This window comes from Rhinatrema bivittatum, chromosome 1 (genome assembly GCF_901001135.1).
Source record: "Rhinatrema bivittatum chromosome 1, aRhiBiv1.1, whole genome shotgun sequence".
Lineage (NCBI taxonomy): Eukaryota > Metazoa > Chordata > Amphibia > Gymnophiona > Rhinatrematidae > Rhinatrema > Rhinatrema bivittatum.
Window position 1 is genome coordinate 304606066 of NC_042615.1, and position 24615 is coordinate 304630680.

At 46.1% G+C, this 24615-nt stretch overlaps 1 protein-coding gene across 1 annotated transcript in view; it reads left to right on the forward strand.

Moving 5' to 3' along the window:
* Window positions 1–24615, forward strand: part of CENPE (centromere protein E) — a 691519-nt gene that overhangs the window by 209966 nt on the left and 456938 nt on the right. Inside the window, 3 exon segments of the mRNA XM_029608709.1 lie at window positions 2297–2849; window positions 18879–18923; window positions 18992–19159. Of these exon segments, the coding sequence (XP_029464569.1) occupies window positions 2297–2849; window positions 18879–18923; window positions 18992–19159 (766 nt within the window).

A 24615-nucleotide genomic window follows, 5' to 3' on the forward strand; every position in this document is an offset into this window, starting at 1 on the left:
GCGGACAGGTCCAACGCTCAAGTACCCAGATATTTCAGCCGCAGGCGGGATCCTCGGGCTCAGGGGATTGATGCCCTGGTACAGCCGTGGCCTCAGGGGATCCTGTTATACGCCTTTTCTTTATGGCCCCTGCTGGGCGCCATTGTACACAGGATTCAGCGACACAGAGGCCTAGTTCTTCTAGTGGCCCCGGACTGGCCAAGAAGACCCTGGTACGCAAACATGAGAAGACTACTGGCAGGGAACCCTCTACCTCTGCCTCCCTACAGGAACCTGCTGCGGCAAGGTCCCATCCTCCACGAGGATCCGGCTCAATTCTCTCTTACGGTCTGGCCATTGAGAGGGGTCGACTGAAGAAAAGGGGATACTCGGAGCCGGTTATAGATACACTCCTCCGAGCACGCAAGTTCTCCACATCCCTAACATATATCAGGATCTGGAGAGTTTTTGAAGCCTGGTGCGATTCTCACGGCACCAACTCGCATGCCGCTAAGATTCCTATCATTTTGGACTTCCTACAAGATGGACTTCAGAAGGGTCTGTCCCTCAGCTCCATCAAGGTTCAGGTAGCAGCGCTGTCTTGCTACGGTCCCAGGAGTGACGGCAACACCTTTGCCAAACACCCAGACGTCTCACGTTTCCTGAAAGGAGTCAAACACATTCGCCCGCCACTGAAGTGGCCAGTGCCCTTGTGGAATCTCAACCTAGTATTGGAATTTTTGGCGGGATCAGCCTTCAGGCCCCTTCGAGGCCTGTTCCTCTGTTTGTTAACCTTGAAGATGGTGTTCTTGCTAACTGTGTGTTCCGCATGCCGCACCTCAGAGCTACAAGCACTATCCTGTTGTGATCCATTTCTCAGAATCACTCCAGAGGCTATCCATCTTCGCACAGTGCCATCCTTTTTACCCAAAGTGGTCTCACACTTTCACCTCAACCAAACCATATCCTTGCCTACCACGGAAGGTTTGAAGAAGTCGGAGGAAGGTCGAATGCTACGCCATCTCGACATCGGCAGACTGCTGTCCAGATACCTGGAAATGTCAGAAGCAGTACGAAAGACGGACCACCTGTTCGTCCTGCACAGCAGGAAGAAGCAAGGGGAAGCGGCCTCACGGCCAACCATCGCCCGCTGGATTAAAGAAGTGATCAAGGCAGCCTACGTGGAGGCGGGAAAACCACCGCCTCTACAGGTCAAGGCTCATTCTACCAGAGCACAATCGGCCTCTTGGGCAGAAGCTAAGCTGCTGTCGCCTGCAGAGATATGTAAAGCAGCGACGTGGTCCTCCCTCCATACCTTCTCCAGATTCTACCGTCTGGACGTCCAGGCCAGGGAGGACACAGCATTTGCGAGGGCAATTCTACACGGTCCTCGGGTAGCCTCCCGCCCAATCCGGGAGTAGCTTTTGTACATCCCATTTGTTTTGAGTCCATCTGCTACACGCTAGGAAATGTAGAGATTACTTACCTGATAATCTCGTTTTCCTTAGTGTATGCAGATGGACTCAGCATCCCGCCCGGCTGCCGGCATACATGGGGATTCACCGACTCACGGTAAGCCATGTTTTCTTATAATAGGCCATCCACCCTGCCGGGTGTCGACGCCTTCCGGTTGTGATCACTGGCGGTCTCCAGCTACTATCAATCGGTCAGGGTAATCCTGTTCATTTAATTGATCGGTCAGCTACAGCTTTTGCAAGGAAGATTACTGATTTGCGGCACTTCCTGTGGGGGTATGTGTACCCGTGCTGACGTCAGATCCGTCTCCAACTGCTAGCACGAGCACACTATACCCATTTGTTTTGAGTCCATCTGCATACACTAAGGAAAACGAGATTATCAGGTAAGTAATCTCTACATTGCTTATTTCTTTTTTGCATTGTGTAATGTTTAAGAAAATCAATAAAGTATAAATTGAAAAAAAAAAATTAAAATATTTTCTTATCTCATGATTCATTTTAAATAGTCATGCAGCTCCATGGCTATTTGTTGCTGGTATGTAACAAAATAGCTACTGGAATGTCATACCCTGTCCTAATAAGTGTTAAGTAGTATCTGAGCTTCTTTGCCATAAACATAACAGCAGTAAGCATTACTTCTGCAAAGTTCCCAGCTAAAGGAGCAGACATGGCTTCTCATAATTGGTAGCTCAGTCTCTTGTTTACATTAGTGGTGACTGAAATAAAAGCATGTTTCTATATTCTGGATGTTTTGTTTTTTTTAAGTATTGAATACCTTGAAAAACATGTTTCATGGTTTTCTTTATTTGATATGTTTCTAACTTTTGCTTTCCATCTAGTGTTCCAAATCAGAATGCAGCTCCGCCACAATATAAAGAGTTGGAAATGAAAGTTGATGATTTGGAAAACCAGTTGAAAATATTAGCAAGAGAAAAAGCTGATGAAATGGAGAAAGGAAAAGGCCTAGAAGAAAAAATTGTTGATCTACAGCTGCAATTGCAAGCGAAAGACCAGAGAAACGAAATGAAGAGCTGTAGCATTGAAACTAAAGACTTGGAAAACCAGTTGCACACTTTGACTGAGTCAAAAAATACTGAGGATATCAAATTGCTGGAAAAAAATGTAGAGACACCAGAACTATTAATGACTAACCAGGCTGAAGATGCTAAAGATAAGAGAACAATCCTGGAGGGGATGACTGAAGAGGTGCAGGTTCCTCAAAATAATTTAAAAGATGATAAACTAGAAAATAGCCACATCTTAGAAACACCAATGCAGAATTTCAGTACAGAGACTATTCTGGAAGAAAGAATTATGCTAGAGATGAAGATTATGGAATTGGAAGAAGTAATTAACAGTCTAACCACAGAACAAAGGAAAGATGATGAAACAGTTAGTACTCTTTAATTCTGTAATTCATGATATGTTTAGACAGCCCAATTATTAAATACTGCAGATTTGTTATTGAACATGAGCAATTACCATTTTCCTAGCGTGTAGCAGATGGACTCAGGACCAATGGGTATAGTATACTCCTGTTAGCAGTTGGAGACGGATCAGATTTCAATCTGATGTCAGCCCCTAGTACATATACCCCTGCAGGAAGTGCAGCTCCTCAGTATTTTCAGTCTCCAAAGCAGTTAGGGACTATCTGCACGCTCTCACAGCGTTCGAACAAGAATCAAGGAGAAACCCAAATTTAAGAAGAAAGGAATTTACTGAAGAAGAGCCCCGCTCTCCTGCGGTGATACCCTCGGGTCCCTCCCCCAGTTGAGATTCCCAAGGTGATTTCCGTGGTCCCTCGGAGGTGAGAGCCTCAGTCCGGTGGCTGATTCGCGACAGGGACCTAGCCCCCGAATCCTCGGGCGCGGTGTAGAGGCCGTCTCGGTCCGGCAGCCAAATCCCGGCGAGGACTTAGCCCCTGATCTCGGGCGCGACTGAGAGGCAGCGGGGTGCACCCCTCGAGCGTGGCGGTGAAGGTAGTTGCCCCCTCCCCCCGCAGCCGGAGACCGCCCGGGGCGAAACCAGGAAGCGCCGAAGACAAGGTAAGGTATAAATCTTCTACTTGAACCGGTCTCCAAGGATCGAGGAGGAGCACAGGTCGTCGATCGGAACCAGTGCCACCGGGTTGATCCGCCCTAGCAGGGCTAGGCCCAGGCTGTTTCCAGGGTCTGCCCACGTGGAGACCCTCCGAGGAGGTCGCCATATTGCCTGCATGCTCGCCGTTGCTATCTTGGCCCTGTTCGCCGCACCGCCCACCGTCCGAGCCAAGCGCACAAATGGAGCTAAGCGCACAAATCTACATGTGCGCTTAAGCTTAGGCGCACATAAAACATTACGCGCATAAGTCGCGCGCACAGAACAAGGTGCACATCTGCGTGCACATCTCTGACGCACTGGAGCGCACAAGAGCTTGCGCGCCTATAGACATGGCACCTCCAGAAACAGGAATAAAAGCTCAAGGCCTCTGCCCAGCATGCCAACTCAGAGCTGCTTAGAGCAAGGAAGCAGACGCCCTATGAGCACATGGTGAGGAGGCCCTGAGAGACCCAGGTCAGGGTCAGTCCCACCTAGGGCCCAGTGCTAGCTCCTCAGGGGGCACCCCGGACCTAGCAGGCCCCAGGGAGTCCACCCCACAGTCGGGGACCCCAGAAAACAGGCGTCCCTCAACCTAGACCCAGAATCGAGCTCTTGGGTGGAATTGTTCAAGGGGATTCACGCCTTGGTTAAAATGCAGCCGGAACCCGGAGCGTAACAGCTACATGCGACACCGGAGGACCCTCATGCCCCAGGACCCTTGAGGCCTAGGCACAAGTTCACACTGTCCAGAAGTCCCACCTACGGGGACACGGACCTCTCCGAAGAAGAATTCGAGCCCCTGGAAGGGGGGAACCCCTCCCCCGGGGACAGAGCCACCGAACATAAGACGCTTCTTCACGAAGGATGAGCTTCCGGACCTGATATCCCGATGCCTAAAGGAGCTCGCTATCCCGGGCCAAAGCACCTCGGGGGAACCTAAAATCCCCCTGCGGGAGGGCCTTCGCCAGACGTCGCACTACTTTCCTCTCCCACAGGCGGCGCAACAGCTAATTGACCTAGAGGGGAATGCTCCGGAATCCTCATGCAAAGGGGGTCAAGCCTTGTCTGCACTGTACCCCCCTGGACCCAGCAACCAAGGAGCTCCTGGCGTGTCAGAGAGTGGACGCCATAGTCTGCGCGATCACTAGGCACACTGCCATCCCAGTGGAGGGAGTAGTGGCGCTCAGGATACACATGACCGGCGCCTGGAAGCCATACTCAAGCACCCATCAAAGAGGCAGCACTGGCCTACAGTTTGCGGCCTGCTGCACTGTGGTGACACGTGCCTGCTTATCACAAGACAGGAATAACACCCCGGGAGAAGACATTGATTCAGCTCTATCTTCTCTCACAGGCGCGGCTTCCGATATAGTGCACACAGCGGCCAGAGGAGTCTCGTCCACAGTGGCAGACAGCTCTGGCTTCGAATCTGATCGGCTGACGCCTCCCCCAAAACGAGCCTCACAAGGACACCCTTCAAAGGATCCCTCCAGTTCGGCAGCGAACTAGAGAAACTGGCCAACAAATGGGGCGACTCCCCATTACAGCGCATGCCGGAAGACAATACAAAGGGAAACCAGCGTCCTTTCCCCATGTCCACCAGGGGCAGAAGTTCACAGCGCTTCAACTCTCACATGAGCAACTATCAAGCGTCCCGCCCTACGGACAGGAACCAGTCCTTCCGGAACAAGCACAAGAGAGGGGAACCAGCTCGGGTACAGGCCCCGGCCGCACCCCACAATGAGAATCAGCCGACCCATTCAGGGGAAGTAGCCATAGGGGGCAGATTAACCCTATTCTACCGCAGATGGGTCGAGATAACTTCGGACAAGTGGGTCCTAGCCATCATCCGAGAGGGGTACCACCTGGACTTCTTGCGAACCCCTCCGGACAAGTTCATGGAATCCCCCTGCCACGACCCCCGCAAGAGGGAGGCAGTGGAAGCTACACTGAAAAGGCTTCTGGCCCTCGAGGCCATAACTCCGGTACCTACACGGGACAGGAATACTGGACATTATTCCATTTACTTCATCGTACCCAAGAAAGAGGGTACATTCTGGCCCATCCTGGACCTCAAGTCTGTCAACCGCCACCTAAGGATCCCCCACTTCCGCATGGAAACCCTACGATCCGTCATACGGGCAATACAACCAGGAGAGTTCCTCACATCCCTGGATCTGTCGGAGGCCTACTTACACATCCCAATTCATCAGGAACACCAACGTTTCCTACGCTTCAAGGTCCTGAATCATCACTATCAGTTCCGTGCACTACCCTTCGGGTCAGCCACTGCACCCCGGACGTTCACCAAGGTGATAGTAGTATTGGCGGCAACACTCAGGAAGGAAGGAATCCTCCTTCAGCCCTACCTGGACGATTGGCTGATCAGGACAAAGTCACCGGAGGAAAGCCCAGGATGGGTGATCAACACCCCTACAGCCCTCACAGTCGCTGGAATACCTAGGAGCCCGATTCGACACCAAGGAAGACAAGGTCAGCCTGACCCCCACGAGGAGATCAAAGCTGCGGAACTGGCTTCAGACCTTACCGAGCGCCCCTCGTCCCACAGAAGGGGTTTACAAGGCCTCGGGCTGATGGCGTCCACGCTGGAAGTGGTGCCATGGGCGCTAGCCCACATGAGACCACTACAACGCTCACTTCTATCACGGCGGAGTCCACGATCCCAGAACTACACCGTACGTCTACCACTTCCAGGCAGATTCCGGAACCAGCTACGGTGGTGACTGCAGAATGGCCACACGAGCCGGGGATCAAGACTATCCTCCACAACCTGGACCCTGCTCACCACAGATGCCAGTCAACACGGGTGGGGAGCACACTGCGAAGAGTTAACCGCCCAAGGGCAGTAGAACGCAGAAGAAGTGGGATGGAACATCAACCGCCTAGAAGCGCGGGCAGTTAGATTAGCCTGCCTGCGGTTCGCCCATACATTCCGAGACAAAGCGGGCAGAGTGATGTCTGACAACGCCACGACTGTGGCCTACATCAACCGACAGGGTGGAACCAGAAGCCAACAGGTGTTCCTACAAATAGACCTCTGGCGGGAGCGGAAGCAATTCTCCAGGAGATCCCGCCGTCCACATCGCCGGGAAAGAAAACATCACGGCAGACGCCCTCAGCAGGGAAAGTCTAAACCCAGGAGAATGGAAGCTGTCATCCACAGCCTTAAAGAATATAGTGAATCTGTGGGAGTCCCCAGACATGGACCTTCTAGAAAGCAGGTCCAACGCTCAAATACCACATACTTCAGCCGCAGGCGGGATCTGCAGTCCCAGGGGATCGAGACCCTGGTACAGACCTGGCCACCGGGGACCCTGCTATACGCCTTCCCACCGGGGCCCCTTTTGGGCGCAACCATTCACAAGATACAGCAACACAGGGGACTAGTTCTTCTGGTGGCCCCGGATTGGCCAAGAAGACCCTGGTACACAGACATGAGAAGACTCCGGGCAGGGAATTCCATTACCCCTGCCCCCACTCAGAGGCCTACCCCAACAAGGCCCGATTCTTCACGAGGATCCAGCTCAATTCTCTTACGGTCTGACCATTGAGAGGGCCTGCCTGAGAAAGAACGGATTCTCGGGGGCAGTAATAGATACTCTCCTCCAAGCATGCAAGTTTTCCACATCTCTAAAGTTCTCGTGATTCTAGAATTCTTACAGAATGGACTACAGAAGGGCCTGTCCCTCATCTCCATCAAGGTACAGGTGGCAGCATTGTCATGCTACGGCTCCAGGAGCGAGGGTGAAAGCATAGCCTCGCACCCAGATAGATCACCCTTCCTGAAAGAGGTCAAACACATTCGGCCACCCCTGAAGTGGCCAGTACCTCTGTGGAACCTCAACCTTGTCTTGGAGTTCATAGCGGAACCCGCCTTCAGACCCCTCTGAGGCCTGTTCCTCCGTCTGTTACCTTAAAGACTGTGTTCTTGCTGGCCGTGTGCTCGGCCCGCCGCACCTAGGAACTACAAACCCTGTCCTGCAGTGAGCCGGGATCCATCCATCTATGCACGTTCCCTTACTTCCTCCCCAAAGTGGTCTCACACTTCCACCTTAACCAAACCATCTCACTTCCAACGATGGACGGCTTGAAGAATTCGGAAGAAACTCGTAATCTACGCTGCCTCGTCATCGGCAGACTCCTATCCAGATACCTGGAAAGGTCAGAACCAGTACAAAAGATGGACCACCTTTTCATCCTCCACAGCAGAAAGAGTCAAGGGGAAACGTCCTCGTGGGCAATCATTGCCCGCTGGATCAAGGAAGTCATTGAGGCGACCTACGTAGAAGCGGGAAAGCTACCACCTCTACAGGTCAAGGTCAATTCTACCAGAGCCCAGGCGGTGTCCTGGGCAGAAACTAGAATACTGTCACCTGCCGAGATCTGCAGGGCGACAACGTAGTCCTCCATCCATACCTTTTCCAGATTCTACCGTCTGGATATACAGACTCAGGAGGACACGGTTTGCAAGGGCAATCCTAAGTGGGCCATGGGCAGCCTCCCACCCGGTCCGGGAGTAGCTTTTATACATCCCATTGGTCCTGAGTCCATCTGCTACACGCTAGGAAATGGAGAAATTACTTACCTGATAATTTCGTTTTCCTTAGAGTAGACAGATGGACTCAGCATCCCACCCTTGGCTGCCGTTATGCATGGTTTTCAATGAAGTATGGGTAAGCCATGTTTTAACTTACATAAAGCATCCACCCTGCCGGGGGTCGATGCTCCGGTTGAGTACACTGGCGGTCGCCAGCTATAGTCAGTCAACCAGTTCAAGTTAATCAAGTTAAGTTTTAAACGTTATTAACAAGTTAATTAAGTTAACCATATGATGAAGTTAATCAATCAATCAGTCACACATATATCCACAATGCTTTGCAAGGAAGAATACTGAGGAGCTGCACTTCCTGCAGGGGTATATGTACTAGGGGCTGACGTCAGATTGAAATCTGATCCGTCTCCAACTGCCAACAGGAGTACCCTATACCCATTGGTCCTGAGTCCATCTGTCTACACTAAGGAAAACAAAATTATCAGGTAAGTAATTTCTCCATTGCTATAGGAGACTGATTTAGCAAAGTGCTTCATAACCTATTTTGTTTTGCAGCACACCTAGCACAGGGTTCACTTTGTTGTGGTACACCAATCACTTCCTCTTCTCTTCTCTTCTCTTGTCCTCCCCCCCCCCCCCCCCAATCCCATTGGCATCATCACCACCTCCTCTCTTCCCCATCCCTCGGCACCATCAACTTCTCTCTTCCCTCTTTCCCCACTTTCATAATCACCCCTGTCGTCATAATCTTCTGTTCCTTTTCCACCATCCCTAGCATCACTTTCACTAGCCCTCATTCCTGAACATATCCAGATCAGTCCAGACAAGTGGGTTTTATTCATTCCTACCAGCAGATGGAGGTAATTAGCAAAACTTTGGGCACTATCACATATACGAGAGTGCCACCTGCAGTCCCTCAGTATTTCTCTACCTCCAGCAGATGATAGAGGTGTTAAACTTGCAGTCCTGACTGGTTGGATATTTTGAGGAAATTTGCTCCCCGAGGTACCAGGTTCCTGTGAAGGGCCATCCCTCGGGTTGGGCTGGGCGAACGGGGGGTTGGATACCCCTGTGCATTTTCAGCCTGCAACCCCAGGATCCCTGACAGCCAGTGGTCTGGTTCCCTCAGTGAGACCCGAAGCCCCTCTGCCGGCCCAGGAGCTCAGGAAATATCCCTCCTTAATTTGTTTTGGGGGTTTACTATTGGGTGTTTGGGCCTCTAAGAAAGTTAAAAAAAAAAAGTTACAGCAAGGGGAGTCCCTGTTTTGTTAGCAGCGGCAGCTTGGACTTAGCATCTGGGCTGCCTGTCAGGCAGCCAGCCCAGTGGGATCGTCGGGGGCGGGTACCGAAGTGCCGAGGTGGTACAGTGGAGCATAGGATGCCGTCAGCAGAGGAGGGTGGCCCCGGTTGGGGAAAAGGTGCCTCCTGTAAGTTGGGCTGTGCAGCTGGTTTGATCTCGTGGTTTTTAGCCGCGCTGGAGTCTTGCTTTCGTGCCAGCAGGAGTTTTTTGTGGGGGTGGCCCTCTCCTGTTTTCAGCAGCAGCTGCGTGGTGCACCCCTCCCCCCTCTCGAGCCCGACCGCGGTGCCCGCGTTTCTGAGGGATTTGCAGTTTTTGGCCCTATGTCTGACCGACATCTAGGGGAGGCCTGCCAGGCCTGCGGGCTTTGGCGGCCACCCATAATGACCTCCTCTTCTGCGCGGAGTGTGCAGGAGGGGGACTGCAAATGAGCCTTGGCCTTCTGTCTGGAGCAGACAGAAGCCCATAGACAATCCACCCAACTTTTTATTTCTTTTGATAGGAATATGTTGGGTGTTGCTGTTGCCAAACAGTCACTATCCAATTGGCTTAGCAGATTGCATCTCCTTCTGTTATGTACAGGTGAGACTTCATCTTGGGAATCATGTCAAGGCTCATTCTGTCAAAGCTATGGCCCAATTGAGAGTAGTTCTGGTAGAGAAGATTTGCAAGGCTGCAACGTGAAGCTCTCTCCATGCTTTCACATTGGAATATTTTCTGGATAGGGATGGCAGACATGACAGGTTTGGCCAGTCTGTCCTTCGGAGCCAGTTTGAGGTGTAGAGCCCAACAATCCCCGCCCATGGCCCATTGTTTGTGTTCAGGCTATCTCCCCCTCTTTCAAACAGCATCGTTGTTGTTGTGCCTGTTGGTACCTGGTTGGATGTCTGTTGGTCCCCTTTTGCGTTGGGGAGCAGCCTGTAGTTAGGGATTCACCCATCTGTGAGGGCTACCATCCTGCTTGTCCTCTGAGAAAGCATTGTTGCCTATCTGTAACAGGTGTTCTCTGAGGACAGCAGGATATTAGTCCTCACAAAACCTGCCAATTACCCTGTGGACTTGGGTTTCTCCTATTTTTGTTTTAATTACAATTCTATGTTACAAGACTGGAGTGGGCGCCCATGTGGATGCGTGGTATTGGGTATGCTCAGTGTGCCTAGTCAAAGTTCTAGAAACTTTGACATAAGTTTTTCACATCGGGGCTGCATCTGATGATGTCACTCATGTGAGAACTAACTTCCTGCTGTCCTCTGAGAACATCTTACAGGTTTGCAACTCTGCTTGCTCTCTATCCCTTTCCCCCACTCCCTGTCCTCACCTTTCCTGTCCCTCTATCTCTCTCCCCCTCCTGCCAGGCATTATCACCACCTTCCCTCTCCCACCACCTCTTCCCCGCTGCCCCTTGCATCATATCACTTCCCCCCTCTCCCTCACCTTCTTGCATTACCTTCTCTCCACCTCCTCATCCCTGGAATTATCACCACCGTTCCTCTTTCTACCCCTCTCTCCCACCCCCTGGCATCTTTACTTTGCCTCTCCCTCCATCCCACAGCATTACCTTCTCCACCTTCTTCCCCGTCTTCCATCTCCCTCCATCTGGCATAATCTTCTTTCCTCTGCCTCTACCCCTCTTCCTCATCCCTCTAGCCTTGTCCTTCACACCTGGCAGTAACTTTCCTCTTTCTACAACCCCTCCATGCCAATCCCTTTCCCTCCACCTCCTGGAATCACCTGCCCTGGCATCCTCCCTCTCCCTGACCCCCATCGCATTATCACCTTCCCTCTGCTTCCACCCCTCTTCCTCACCCCTTGGCATCATCACCTTCACACTGCCTCAATCCCTCTCCTTCACCCCTGGCATCATTAACATTCCTCTTTCTCTTCCCCCCCCCCCATGCCAATCCCTTTCCCTCCACTCCTTGGAATCACCTGCTCTTGCCACTTCCTGGCATCATCTTCCCTTTCCCTCACTCCCCTGGCAACATCACTTTTCCTCTCTCTCCATTCCTCTCCCCGACCATCATAGTTATTTTCCATATCACCTTTCCTTCCACCCACTGCCTTCACCTTCCCTCAATCTTACTCCCTGGCATCTTCCCTCTCCCCCTTCTCCTGACATAAGAAAGACATCAACTTGTCTTCTCTCTCCACCACACCCAATGGCACATTCAGCTGTCCCTTTCCCCACCCAAAATCCTTGAACAGCTGCTTCTTCCACCTTTGCCAGCTTCCCTTTTGCAATCTGAATTGCATGGGGCCAGCAAGTCTCACAAGCCTCCAGAACCCCGTGCAGTTTCCATTGCAGAGAGCAGCTACTCCTGCTTCTCGTCTAAGTGCTGCTCTCCTGCAGGCCCAGAGGGAAAGGCAAAATAGATTGCAGCCGCGGCACGCAGATTGGAAAATGGTTTAGCAAATAGCATCCATTAAAAAAAAACAAAAAAAAAACCATTTAATATTGTGGCAATGTGATAATGGAAACCTTACCTCTTACTTATCTACTTAAGTATTTCATTTTCAACTGTTTTCAGAAATCAAAATTTTATGGCAAATTTCTATTTACAGTAGTATTCTTTCTCTGAGAACAAGCAAGATGTAAAGTATTCACATGTGGGTAATACCATTTGATGGAGCCTGCTATGGGAAGAGTATATTGAAGCTTCTAGCAGCATTGAGCATATGCTGGACAGGACCCTCTCTCTTCTTTATTCTGTGTAGCCCAATGGTTGCAATTCTCATTTTCTCTAGAGAAAACTTCAGTTTGATTTTTTTTTTATTTTTAAGCACTGGCTCTCATTGTTCTTCATATCTCATTGCTAGTTTCACTAAGTAGGTTTCTGTAATTGGTTGCAAGTTTTCTTAATTTTCTTTTGACCACTGTTCATGCCAGCATCAGTGTATCACAAGGTATTGGTTGGGGTTTTTAGTAAAATCAAGCTGTTTGATATTGCCTTATTTTTTAGTCACTGATACTGAAAGTGAAGGCAGCAGCTTCAGTAGGTGCCCCTGATGTGATTGCGTCATGTCTGTCATGGATCATTATGATAGATATGCTTTGCCTGGAGGAAGGTTACAATGTACTAGGGTGTTCTACATGAAAAAAAATATGCTCCCCCACCCCAGAGAGGAGGATGTTCTTTCCAGGATGTTCTTCAGGAGAGCTAAATACAGCTCATCTGCATCGAAGGATCAAAGAGCTGCACAGAGCACTGATAATGGATCGAACATGAGAGGATGTCTCTCGCTCTTTCCATTGAGCAGTCATAGAGGCCACAAGATTATGCCATTGTCTAGCTCCTCCAATCCAAAGAAAGCAAAGGATTCTGCTTCAGTTCTAATATTAAGTTCCAATGTGCAACACATGAAAGCCAAAAAGCATAAGCATATATCTCCATTAGTGTGAGTTAATAGATGCTGCCATTAATCCACCAAAATGTTCCCATAGGACATCTCATCTTTGCATCACTCTTAGGAATCGCAACATCCAAGGGTCCAGTGCCCAGCCATTGATCTTCAACCAGGAACGTGTGTCCTCTCCTCTTGCTTCCCATGCTGTATCGGCCTTTTCAGCTTTTGAGGAGAAATTGGACCGAAAGATTATTAGCATTGGTGCACTGGTGGCCTTACAGACTGAGGTGCAAATTCAGCTGGAACTTTGGCCTCAGGGCCTCCCGCCAGATGCTCAATGCCTGGAGGAGCATAAATATTGGCTACCACCACACTGATATTAATTTCTAGTGCAGCAGGAGAGGAGAGGAAGCTTCTCTGAGGCCATTCTGTTTGATTTTCATAGGAAGGAAAAGTCCAGAGCAAAAATGATTGACATACTTCAGTTCATGGATTGTCCCCTTTCCCCCAAGCAAATCATAGCAGTATCCATCCTTGAGATCCTTCAGGAGATGCAGATGAGAATATAGAACACCCTCTGCAACCAGTGAATAACATAGGTGCATGGTATCATGAATAGAAGGCTCCTGGATTCAAAAAAGTAGCAACTGCCGCCTCAGTTGGTTGTGGTCAAATCTGCTCTCAAGAAGACAGAGGTGTCTAGCACGCTTTTCAGCGCCTCTGGGGAAGAATTCTCAAATCATTGACCTTTTGCGGACAGAAGTTTATCAGGAGGCTGTGTTCAATGCCTGCATAGCATCTTACCAGCTCTTGATGAACCAGTTCATCTGAAGGTCATGAATGGATAGTCTGAACATCTCCCTTGAATAATGTGATGTCCTCAAATCATCACTAGGGTACAAGTGAAGTGTGGGAAAACGCATGGTTTGACTTTTTTGATGTTTTTGAGACATCCCTGCAGTTGGTATTGGCATTCGCAGACTCAGTACGTGCTTCAGACAAGATGTCCAGGACCTATTTGCCAATATGTCCTGCAATGGAGAGAATTTCTTTGGAAATAAAATCAAGGATATGGTTACTCAAATGAGTCCTAAGCTTCCGCTGCCCCTAGAGACCCACCCTTATCTTGGAGGTATATGAGTGGAGCATCAAGGAGATCTTTCTATCCACTGAAGAGATATCCTCTGCTGCCTCATTCTTATCAACAGTAGAGACCTCAATTGTATCCCAGATAGAGGACTTTAAAAGCTACAGCCAGCATCCCAGCTAAAACACAGGACAGGTTTTTACAATATGTAGGCAAACACAGCCAAGATTCCAGAAACTGCAGCAGAGAAACCTCCTTAGAGGGGGAGGAAAGGGGATTTTTTTTCTGTAAACTGTTAGCCTAGAATTACCATGGACACTTGGGTTCTCAGCATAATCGGGAATGGATACAGATTAAAACTTGGAAACCCCACTAAATCGCCCACCAAGAAGCTTTTGAACTGCTTCTCAATATTGGCTACTACGTAAAAAAAATAAAATAAAATCTCTTCTTGCTCTCAAAAGTGAATGTGGCCAAACCGTTCCATCAAGGAAAAGAGGGCGGAGTCTTTTTTCCTATTCCTGATTTCATTTAAAACAGATGGACTCATCCCAATCTAAGAGCTCTGAGCAAATTCCTGGTAAAGGAATTTAAATTGGTTTCCCTAGGAACCTTAATCCCATTCCTAGAATAAAAGGGACTTGCTATGCTTCCTGTAGCTAAAGGATGCTTACATCCACATGTTTTCAGATCACAGAAAATAGGTTTGTAGTAAGGAAACATTGCCTCCAGTGCCCTTCATCCTACTGTCCGCATTACATGTGTATGCATGTATACAAATTGGTGAACATATTTACCTATCTGGGCAATTGACTTGTCAAGAGCACAACTCAGAGATGATATAATCAATGAACAAAACCATCCAGATGTTGTTAGGATTTGTCATAAATTTACCAAAGTCCAATTTTGTGCCTCATCTTAATTGGAATTTATAAGAGCTCTGCTAGATATGACTCAGGTGAAGAGACTATTCCATAGGAAAGGATCATTAAATTTCTCTGTGGAAGAATAAGTGAGTCTGCAGATATGAGTATGGGACATGTTGATCTTGGGCCTCATGGCAACAATGGTGCATGTTTCTCCTAGTGGACCCATCTCTCAGGATCTCCAAGAGTGCATCCGTATCACCCAGCAGCTGATCTGATCAAATCTGGCCAAAGGAATCTTCTGTCAAAATTCTCCAGTTCAAATCATCCTAAGCATGGATGCATCCATCCTGGAATAGGGAGCTCATGTAGTATGGTTGCTCAGGAAAAACTTCTCTAGATAAATTTCCTAGAGCTAAGCGTAATACAATATGTTTTAAAGGCTTTCAGAGATTGGTTGACACACGAAAATTGTTCTAATTTTAAACAACCAGTAGCAATGTTTTCTGAATAAGAAGATAAGAACAGGCTTAACTATTCAGATGTGGGATTGGGACATTTTGCAGGGAATGGTCATAGTTTCCTATCTTATTGTTTGCTTTGACCCCAATATACTTGGGAATGCTGTTGCCAAATGCACTCCTTCTAACTGAATAGTAATGTTCCAAATTAGGAATCACCACCCAGGCAAAGGATCTAGGCATTATGGGTATGTTTAAATCTTCTGCTCAGTGTGAGGTAGCAGCCAAGAAAGCAAATAGAATGCTAGGAATTATTAGGGAAAGAATGGAGAATAAAACAGACTATCATAAATCCTCTGTATCTCTCCCTAGTGAGACCTCATCTTAGTATTGTGTGCAATTCTGGTCACTGCATCTTAAATACAGCAAAATTAGAAAAGGTACATAGAAGGGTGACCAAAATGATAAAGGGCCCTGGAACAATTCCCCTATGAGGAAAAGCTAAAAAGTTTAGGCTCTTCACCATGGAAAAGAGATGGCTGAGAGGAGATATGATTGAGGTCTATAAAACGAGTGGTGTTCAAAAAAGTAAACGTGACTTGTTTACTCTTTCAAAAAGTACAAAGCTAGGAGACATGCAATGAAGTTATTAGGTAATACATTTGACACACACAATTATTATAGTCAAGATATAATTAAACTCTGGAATTTGTTGCCAGTTGAAGAGTTAATATGTTAGTGTAGCTGGGTTTAAAAAATATTTGAACAAGTTCTTGGAAGAAAAGTCCATAAATCATTGTTAAAGTGGACTTTGTGAAAACCACTGCTTATACCTGGAACAAGTGGCATAGAATCTGTCAACCTTTTGAGATCCTGCCAGGTACTTGGGAACTGGATTTGCCATAGTTGGAAATAGGATACTGGGCTTGATGGACTTGTATTAGGCCCAGGCAGACCTGAATCTGGAAGGGGCATTTCAACACTCAGTGTTAGACATGGTGGCAATAGTAGCCCAATTTGAGAGAAGATTTGCAAGGCTGTGACATGGAGTTCTCTATACATTCACATCACATTGTTTGGATAAGGACTCCCTAGGGCATATTATTCTTTTCCAGATTGCCCCGTGTTTAAAAAAAAAAAAGAAATGATTTGCTACCAAAGATAGTTTTGCATATTGGTGTTCATTTTATATTGCTCCCCTTTTTTAGGGCAGTCTGTAGCTAAGGATTCCCTCATGCAAGAACTTCACTACCTGCTTATTCTCTAAGAAAGCAAAAATCGCTTACCTGTAACAGGTGTTCTCAGGGGACAGCAGTATACAATATTCATAGGATAAGTAGGATGGCAGTCCTCGCACATGGGCGACGACATCTGACAGAGCCCGTTATAGAACTTAGATTTCAAAGACTACCGCTTTCAGCATGCTCCACTGATCATGTGCAGCTGTAATCAACTCTTGCCTGCCAAACCAGGGACCTCTCAGTATCTCCTTTCCCACCCCCTCACCCCCCCCCCCCCCACCCAAACCAGAGCTTGTAAGACACCGGATCTTTGTCCTCTCCCTCACAGCTACTTCAGTGAAGAGTTCTGTAGCTGCAGATGCTGTTTTTCTGGCAGCAAGAGATAGCACCACTACACATGTGCAAGGAACTGCACTCACCATAGAGAGCTTAAGTGCAGAGACTCCACTGTCATTTGGTGCCCTCTGCTGTGTATTAGCTAGTGATGGGAGGCAGCATGGGCTGGTGCACTGCAGTCACCAGTGGACAGGGATTTCTGGCCCTTCAGGCATAAATGAGCTCCAGTTTACTCTGGAGCCATCTATTTGAGATGGGTACCAGGACTATAACATTGAGCCTTAGACCCTTCTTCCCTCCCCCCACCTTGGTTTACTACCCTCATGGCGAAGGGGGGTCAGGCCTCCATGGGCTTCCTTCCATATTAATTTATAATCTGGATCTTCTTTCTCTGGGAAACTTCCAGGACTCATACTATCACAAGTTCTTTACTTTTGCAGGGTCTATGCCTCTTGATGGCACAGTTTTTGATTGCACAAACAAAATTGAGTCTATATTTATTCAACAAAATAGCACAGTTCAAATAGCAACATCAATATTATGAAAATACCACACTCTATATACATAACACCCCATTCATACTACATCCATACCTTAAAAACATCCTTCACCATACCAAATAAAATCTTCAAACTGGTGCATATATCATCTAAACATATTCGATCAAAACAGAACCCACACCCTTATATGTACGATCTATATGTGAATATACCATTCTGTTCCAATATGTAGGTTCATTCCATGTTACCTATAATGCTAAATGAACTAAAGTTTACACTACTGTCTAGTCCAACCTGGAGATGGCATATGTTCCTGCAAACAAAATCCAATGTACTGTACACCGCTCCCGATCAGCCCAATTATAAGATGTCTTCTATGAATAATCAAATGTATTTCCTCGTATGATGGACACACTGGATCAATGATTTACCCAATAAACACACTGGATGAAATCCTTACCTACTTGAGCGCACAGTCTAGCCCCTGTTTGACTGAGAGTTTTATACGTGCTATTACCCCTTATACTGTGGAAAACGCGCGGCAAACCCCCCCGAAACTAATATCACTCATCACTTGCAAATGTATGTTGATGAGCCTATTAGTTATCCCCATGGGATACTGAAAGTAAAATGTGTGGCCAAGCTGCACATTTTACTCTCAGAAATTAACACCTGCACAAGGGCAGGCATTAAGATCTGAGCAAGCCCGATCTCGCCATTGCATCTGCGCCGGATTGACCGCCGCTCTCTGCCCGATTCTCCAGCTCCATCGCGCCCATCCTCCCCCTCCTTAGGGGCACTTATTTTGCTATAGAGCAATTAATGCTTTTTTTTTTTTTTTTTTTAACTTATGCGAGCATGGTACTGAAATAGTATTGTGTGTTGTAGTTGAGGGGTTGTAGTTGAAATTATGGATGGCAGAGATGCAGGGAGTTATTAAAATAAAGACTCCATGTAGCTTTATTTAAAGCATGCAATTTTATGTACAGGCAGCCTGTAATTTTAATTCTGGTGCAGGAATGATTGCCAGTTGTATATGTTTCTGGTAACTGGATTTCTGTATGCCTTAAAGAAGCTTCCGAAACCTTTGAGCCCAGAGATCCACACTGCCGTTTTCAAAGATCTGAAGGGAGGGTGCTGTTATCAAGACCTGTCAGTTATCTCCACTTGGCTTTCAAGTGTTTTAAAGTGTCAGCAGCTGTGAGGAGCAGGAATTGATGCAAATGTTCTGCCATTTTTCGGGAGTCATGTCTTTACATGTTTTGGATAGCAAAACGTCAATGGTAGTCTTATGAGGTGAAGATTTGCAGACCCGACAAATCCTGCACTTAAGCCACCTCTTCCACTAATAAGGAGGCGCTAGGGATGCGCTATTGTCCATAGCACCTCCTTTTTAGCGTGCTGCCTAATTTAAAAAGAGAATCGCGCGCGCAGGAGAGGTGCCTGGGCGTGCGTCAGGATAGCAGGCGCTCAACACGGGGCGCTGGCTCTCCCACGGGCTTTTTTTGAATTGGCCTGTTTGTACCTATGATACTTTTAACACCTTAACTTTGTTTTTATTACTAACATGTTTGAGACAAATTTATTTTGCGCATTAAATGTTTTTTTATATTTTTTCCCATACTGTTCAAAACAGGATTTCTTGGAGATTATCCAACTTTGTGCAGCGATGTTGGAAAAGGTTAGTTGATAAGGTGTATTTCATGTATGTGAAATTCTTATTTTAAATATAAATTTCTTTTTATGTAGAAAAATGCCAGATATGAACTAAATGATTTGCGTGCTGAATTTGACAAGTTAGTGTTAGACCATGGATATCTGAAGCAAGAATGTGCATTGATGGAAGCACAGATAAGAGAGAAGACTGAAATCAATGAGTTTGAGATGCTGGAGAAGGAAGCCCAAAAAGAACATGAGGTAAGAGTGAATTATTTTGTTTTCTGGTTACCCCATTGTTCAGATGTCTCTCTTGCTTGAGAAGTGAAAATTCTCTTACTTTGGCTTATGGAGTCTAACTACAAATATGGATGGAACACCTTAAATATTCAGAAATTTAAAAACTTTTATACAATATTAATCACATTTTTTGAGTAAATAGAAGTGGATGGAGGCTTTTGACCAATGATTGGAACTCATAGTTGCAGAGATTGTTTGAACATATCAACAGTTAAAGCCTCATGTCTTTTCCTCTTTTTTTTTTTAAATAAGATTTATTTCAGCTCTTATGAATAATTATGGAAGTATGTTTTGGTTTGGTTTTAGATTTTTTACTTCGCTTGCTGTTTGTTGGTATTTCCTTGTCCCCAGAGGGCTTACAATCAAGTTTGTACCTGTAGTGATAGCAGGTGAAGTGACTTGCTGAAGGTAACTAGGAACAGTAGTGGGATTTGAACCTTGTCTTCCATGGTTTTTAGCCCATTACTCTAAATACTGGCATCTCACTGTTGGGTTTTGATGGTATCTGTTATGGAGATGATTCTTCCAGTAAGCTTTAGAAGCAGTGGCTGTAGGATGTGGCTTGACTGAGGAAAGATGGTCCTAAGCAGGAAGAAATAAAATGGTTGTTCTGATACATTTGTCTCACCCCAGCATATGGCGCTGTATCCATTGAGTCAGTCTAGAGTGTAACTAACAATTTCTGGACACCTAAAATGTCTGCTTATAATTTATTTAAAGTAATACTTTGTGCTGAATGTGCTGAATCTACACACTTCTAGTCTTTTTGCAGATGATAGTTGAAACATTTTCATAAATAAGCCTGGAGTAAAGTTTTCAATATCTTTCAGATTTTGCTTTGAATGGAAAAAGAGACTGAGCTGAAGTTTTAATTTGTCTATTGTTTATGTGCAGTTAAAAGTAATTGCTCAAGGGAGACCTTGCATGTCTAGTGTAGAAAGAAAATATTGCTCAAGGGAGAACTTGCATGTCTAATGTAGAAAGAAAATATTTTTTTTAAATCTATACTTACATAATTATATTCCAAGAACTTAATGAGAGATGAAACATGTATAAAAAATATAAACAATATGCAAGAAGTAACATCCATATGTATAGTCATTTAAATATGGGAATTCTGAAAAACATGTTCTTGTTTTCAAATATTCACATCAAAGGGCCAAAATAAATGTGGAAAATGTAGGTTTTAAGCTGCCATTTACGAATTAAAGGGGTAATTTTGTTGCCTCATCATAAGTTGCACCAATTTTCATAGCTGAATTGCTAGGCCAACACTGGAAGACCCTCCTTTTGTTATATCTCATTCTCAGGAAGGTTTTGAGTCTTTTTAATGTCCTATCTTTCCAGCAATAGCAAATCCACAGGTCTTCCATCAGGCCCTTCATTTCAACATTCAAGAAACACCCCCCTCCCCCCCATCTTGAAGATATTATACCTGGATTTTTCTATAAAAGATGACAATATAAATTCCTCATCTGCAAGAGGAAGCAGAGCCTAGAGAAGATGTCTGGCTTGCTTAAATAGATTCTGATACCTAGACAAGTAGCGGCAGTTCTGGTACAGATACATACAGAAACTTAATGGGCAACCACTTTTGACTACCCTTCCTGTATCAAGGACGTATAGAGTGCAACCAGCTGCAGGACATTTCAGGTCCAGCTTCTGCACTAGTCGGTGAAAAAATAAAATAAAAGCACTCTAAAACACATTCCAACACACTTAGTAAGGATGCATTCATGCTAAACTCACAGAATAGCTACTTAGCTACATATGGTCCAGTATATGCATTCTTTAGCAGAAGCACTCCCACTAGACAAGATGAATTCATCCCATTGATTTAAAGAAGTAGAAGACTATGGCATGTACCTATGACATTTCCAAAATTTCACTGTTTACTATTGGAGGCAGAAGACTGGCTTGCTGTGTGCTTCAGGACTCCTCCAAGCTTGCAGATTCTCCATGCATGGGTGACATCTTCAGAGAGAAAGTAAAAGAAGCAGTTGATAACATTTAAAGATCATTGTGCCACCCTTCTCACTCTTTCAGCAGCTATAGTGGGTCAACCCTTTACATCCAAGAGAAATCCAGGAGAAGATACTAGTATCCTTATCTCGAACAATAGATTCAAAGCAGGAAGCGAACTAGAAAAAGAACATTCTAAGCTATGCAGCAAATGCAAGCAAAAGCTTATTTAAACTTTTGATTACAGACTCGGAATCTTCACATTTGAACTTTAGTGGCAGAAAGACTGTAGTACTTCAAAGAAACATGGAATTTGGGGGAAAAAATTGGCAAATCATAAATCAGACCCTGATCAAATCTCAGATCTTCTCCCTTATAAAATCTTTAATGAAGTACTCAAAAATGAGCAACTATTACTCCTTCTGCAAGAGCCACCATCCTTATTGATGAACACAGTATAGAACCATTCTCCTAGGACAAACAGGATGGTACGGAAAATTGTTGTGAGCATGCCACTATCCACAGCTCCATACAGGGTCCCCCTTCAGTCTTTTTTTCCCATGTTGGAGCTCTGCTCTTATAGTATTTTTTTCTTCAACTTTATTACCCAGTTTTCCGGTGTTTTCAGCATCTGGTCCCTATTCTCCGGTCGGTGTCCCTCCAGCGACGTGGTAAACTTGCTTTTTGCCTTGCATTGAGGTTGATTCCTGGCATGTCGCTCCTCAGTGGCCACTGGTCATTGACCATTCACCCAGCTGTTTTTCATGGCGGTGTCCGGTTTTTTGACAGTGCCCCCAGTGCCTGCGGACCATGTCTTTTACTGATCCGTACAAGGTTTGCATCCTATGCCTGGGGGCATCACACGACATCCGTGGGTGTCAACTGTGCAATCAGATGACCACAAAGGGCTGTTGTGACTGGCTGGAGAAGATGGAGAAACTCTTTGGTCCCCAAAACATCTGCTCCATCCGCTCTGGCATCGGAGACATCTACGCCTAGGGGCCGGGGAGAACCGCTGAACAATGCTGTCCCTATGAACGTCCACTGAGGATTTGTCCAGGGAGAGAGGAGCTGGTGATAGGGCATCTCTGGTGTCAACGCTGTTGAAGACATCGGGCTCTTCAATTTCCTTGGCGCTAGGGAAATACCGGGCCGAGCATCGCGAAAAGTCCTGCAAGCACAGACTGGTTGCCATCGACACAGTTCTGGAACAAGTGCGGCATCAGCAGCCACCATGCCGCCACCGAAGCGACCCCCGTGGTGAAGAGACCTCTTCATCTGGCAGTCCCAGTGTTCCCTACCAATACCAGTGCCGGGCACCGAGCCTCCTTTGGGCTCTGAAGAGGCTCCGGTGACTCTTCTTCCTTCTCCTTCTAGCTTCACCGGACTTCCAGGAGGAGTTGGACTGCAGGGTCCGGTTGGCAGTGCTCTGAGCCCTGCGGAGTATTGAACTGCTCCGATACAGTCCCCCATACCGGTTCTAAGGACAGATGGCAGTGCTCCGAGCCCTGATTTAAAAAAAAAAAAAAAAAAAAAGACAGTTGTAGTCTTTGACCCAGCTTGATCTTCAGGAATCTCAAATTCCTAAAGAGAAAAATTAATGGTCAACTCTCTGGGCTCCATCCTTCCTATATTAAAAAAGAGTTGGCTTTCCTCACTGGATATCAACGATGCTGATACCACTTCATTAACAATGATTCATTTAGCCATAGCACTCAGTCACTACCAATAGTGTTCTCTCATTTAGGATATCGGCACCCAGGGTTATTACAAAGTGCCTTGCAGTTGTTATTGCTTACCTGAAAACGAATGTTCGTTTTACCTACTTGGATGACTGGCTCTTATTAGGCCATTTCCTGCAGGAAGTCCATTCCTCCACTCTCCAAACTATTGTTGATTCTAAAGAAACCACTGCAGCAGTTAGTAACTTGAGACTTTTATTTAAAGAAAGACAGAAACAAAGACAAAAAAGGGAGGGGGAGGAACAAACAATTTTGTTCCCTGCAGTAGCACAGAGTTACAGCAGTTCTGTGGACACCTCGCTACTCACTCATCCAGCAATGTTCATAACTTTATATATTCTTCATACTGACCAATCAGAGCATATTCAAGGTGTTGTTTTTAGATAAGTGTCGTACATCTGATTTGAGATGCATTAGACCAATCAGCAAATGGGTCTGGGGTGTTGGCTGGCTGCATTCCAGCATGTAGTCAGTCCTCTGCATTCTTTGTCTAATACTGGTATACAGGAATACAGCACAAAGAGGTGTCAGAAAGACAGTGCATACATACATCATGCACACTCTTAAATACTTTATCTCATCAGTTTCCAAACTCCACCATAAAATAGATTTCATAAAAGCCCACATATATATACATTAACCTTGAGTATCACAGGACAGCAAAAAGTCTCTGCAAGTCTCTACTGAAAATGTTAGGTCACATGGCAGGAAATGTTTGTTACACCTTTGAATGTCTTCACATGAAACAAGCTCCATGGCAACTAAGGCCTCAATGGACCAAACAAGTTCAATCAATGTCAGAAGAAGAAACTGTCCAACAATCTGTCTACTCTTTAAAATGGTGGTTGGACCATTCGTATCTGAGATCAATTTTTTCATCACCCACAGTTTTATTAAACTCTAGCCGCAGATGTTTCCAACCAGCGTTGGAAAGCTTATCAGAGGGACCTCTAATCTAAAAAAAAAAAAAAAAAAACACCTAGTCGTGCAAAGAGAGGCTGCATCTTATAAACTTATAATTGAGAGCAATCTTTAATGCTCTGAAGGTATTCACTCTGTGGTTGAAAAACAGTGATGGTGATACAGACAGACAATCAAATAGTAATGTTCTGCATCAACAAATGTGAATCAGGTTCTTATTTGAATTTGCTTGGATTCATGACATTTCTCAACAAAAATCCAACTTTCTGCTCCAGGAGACCAGCAAAGGGGACAGACTGGCTGAGATGCTTTTTCAAAAGCAGGATGGCACTCCTCACATACATGGGTGACATTGGATGGAGCCCAGCACAGAAAATTTGTCAAAGTTTCTAGATCTTTGACTGAACTTCATTGAGCATCAAACAAGTTCCAAAGGAATGCAATGTGAATGTGTGGCGAGAACTCCATGTCTCAGCTCTGCAGATCCTCCTCCATGGCTACTACAACAAAGATTGAATAACAAAAGTTAAACATTTTTGACAATACTTTCTTAGTGCCTGGGGAGGTCAGGAAAAAGGTTGTCCACCTGAGCTGAACAGGGCCTCAGAAAAGATCTTGTGTGTCTATCCCAGCTTTGACTAGAGAATTCTAGTATCTTCAGGACTAGTTCTTTTGTCTGAATGGCTAATTAGGGCACAAAGTTCTAGTGTTGGCTCTCTGATCAATGGCCCCACTTACTAGTAATAGACCTCTGGTCAATGGCACTGCAGAATGTTAATCTTTCTCAAGATA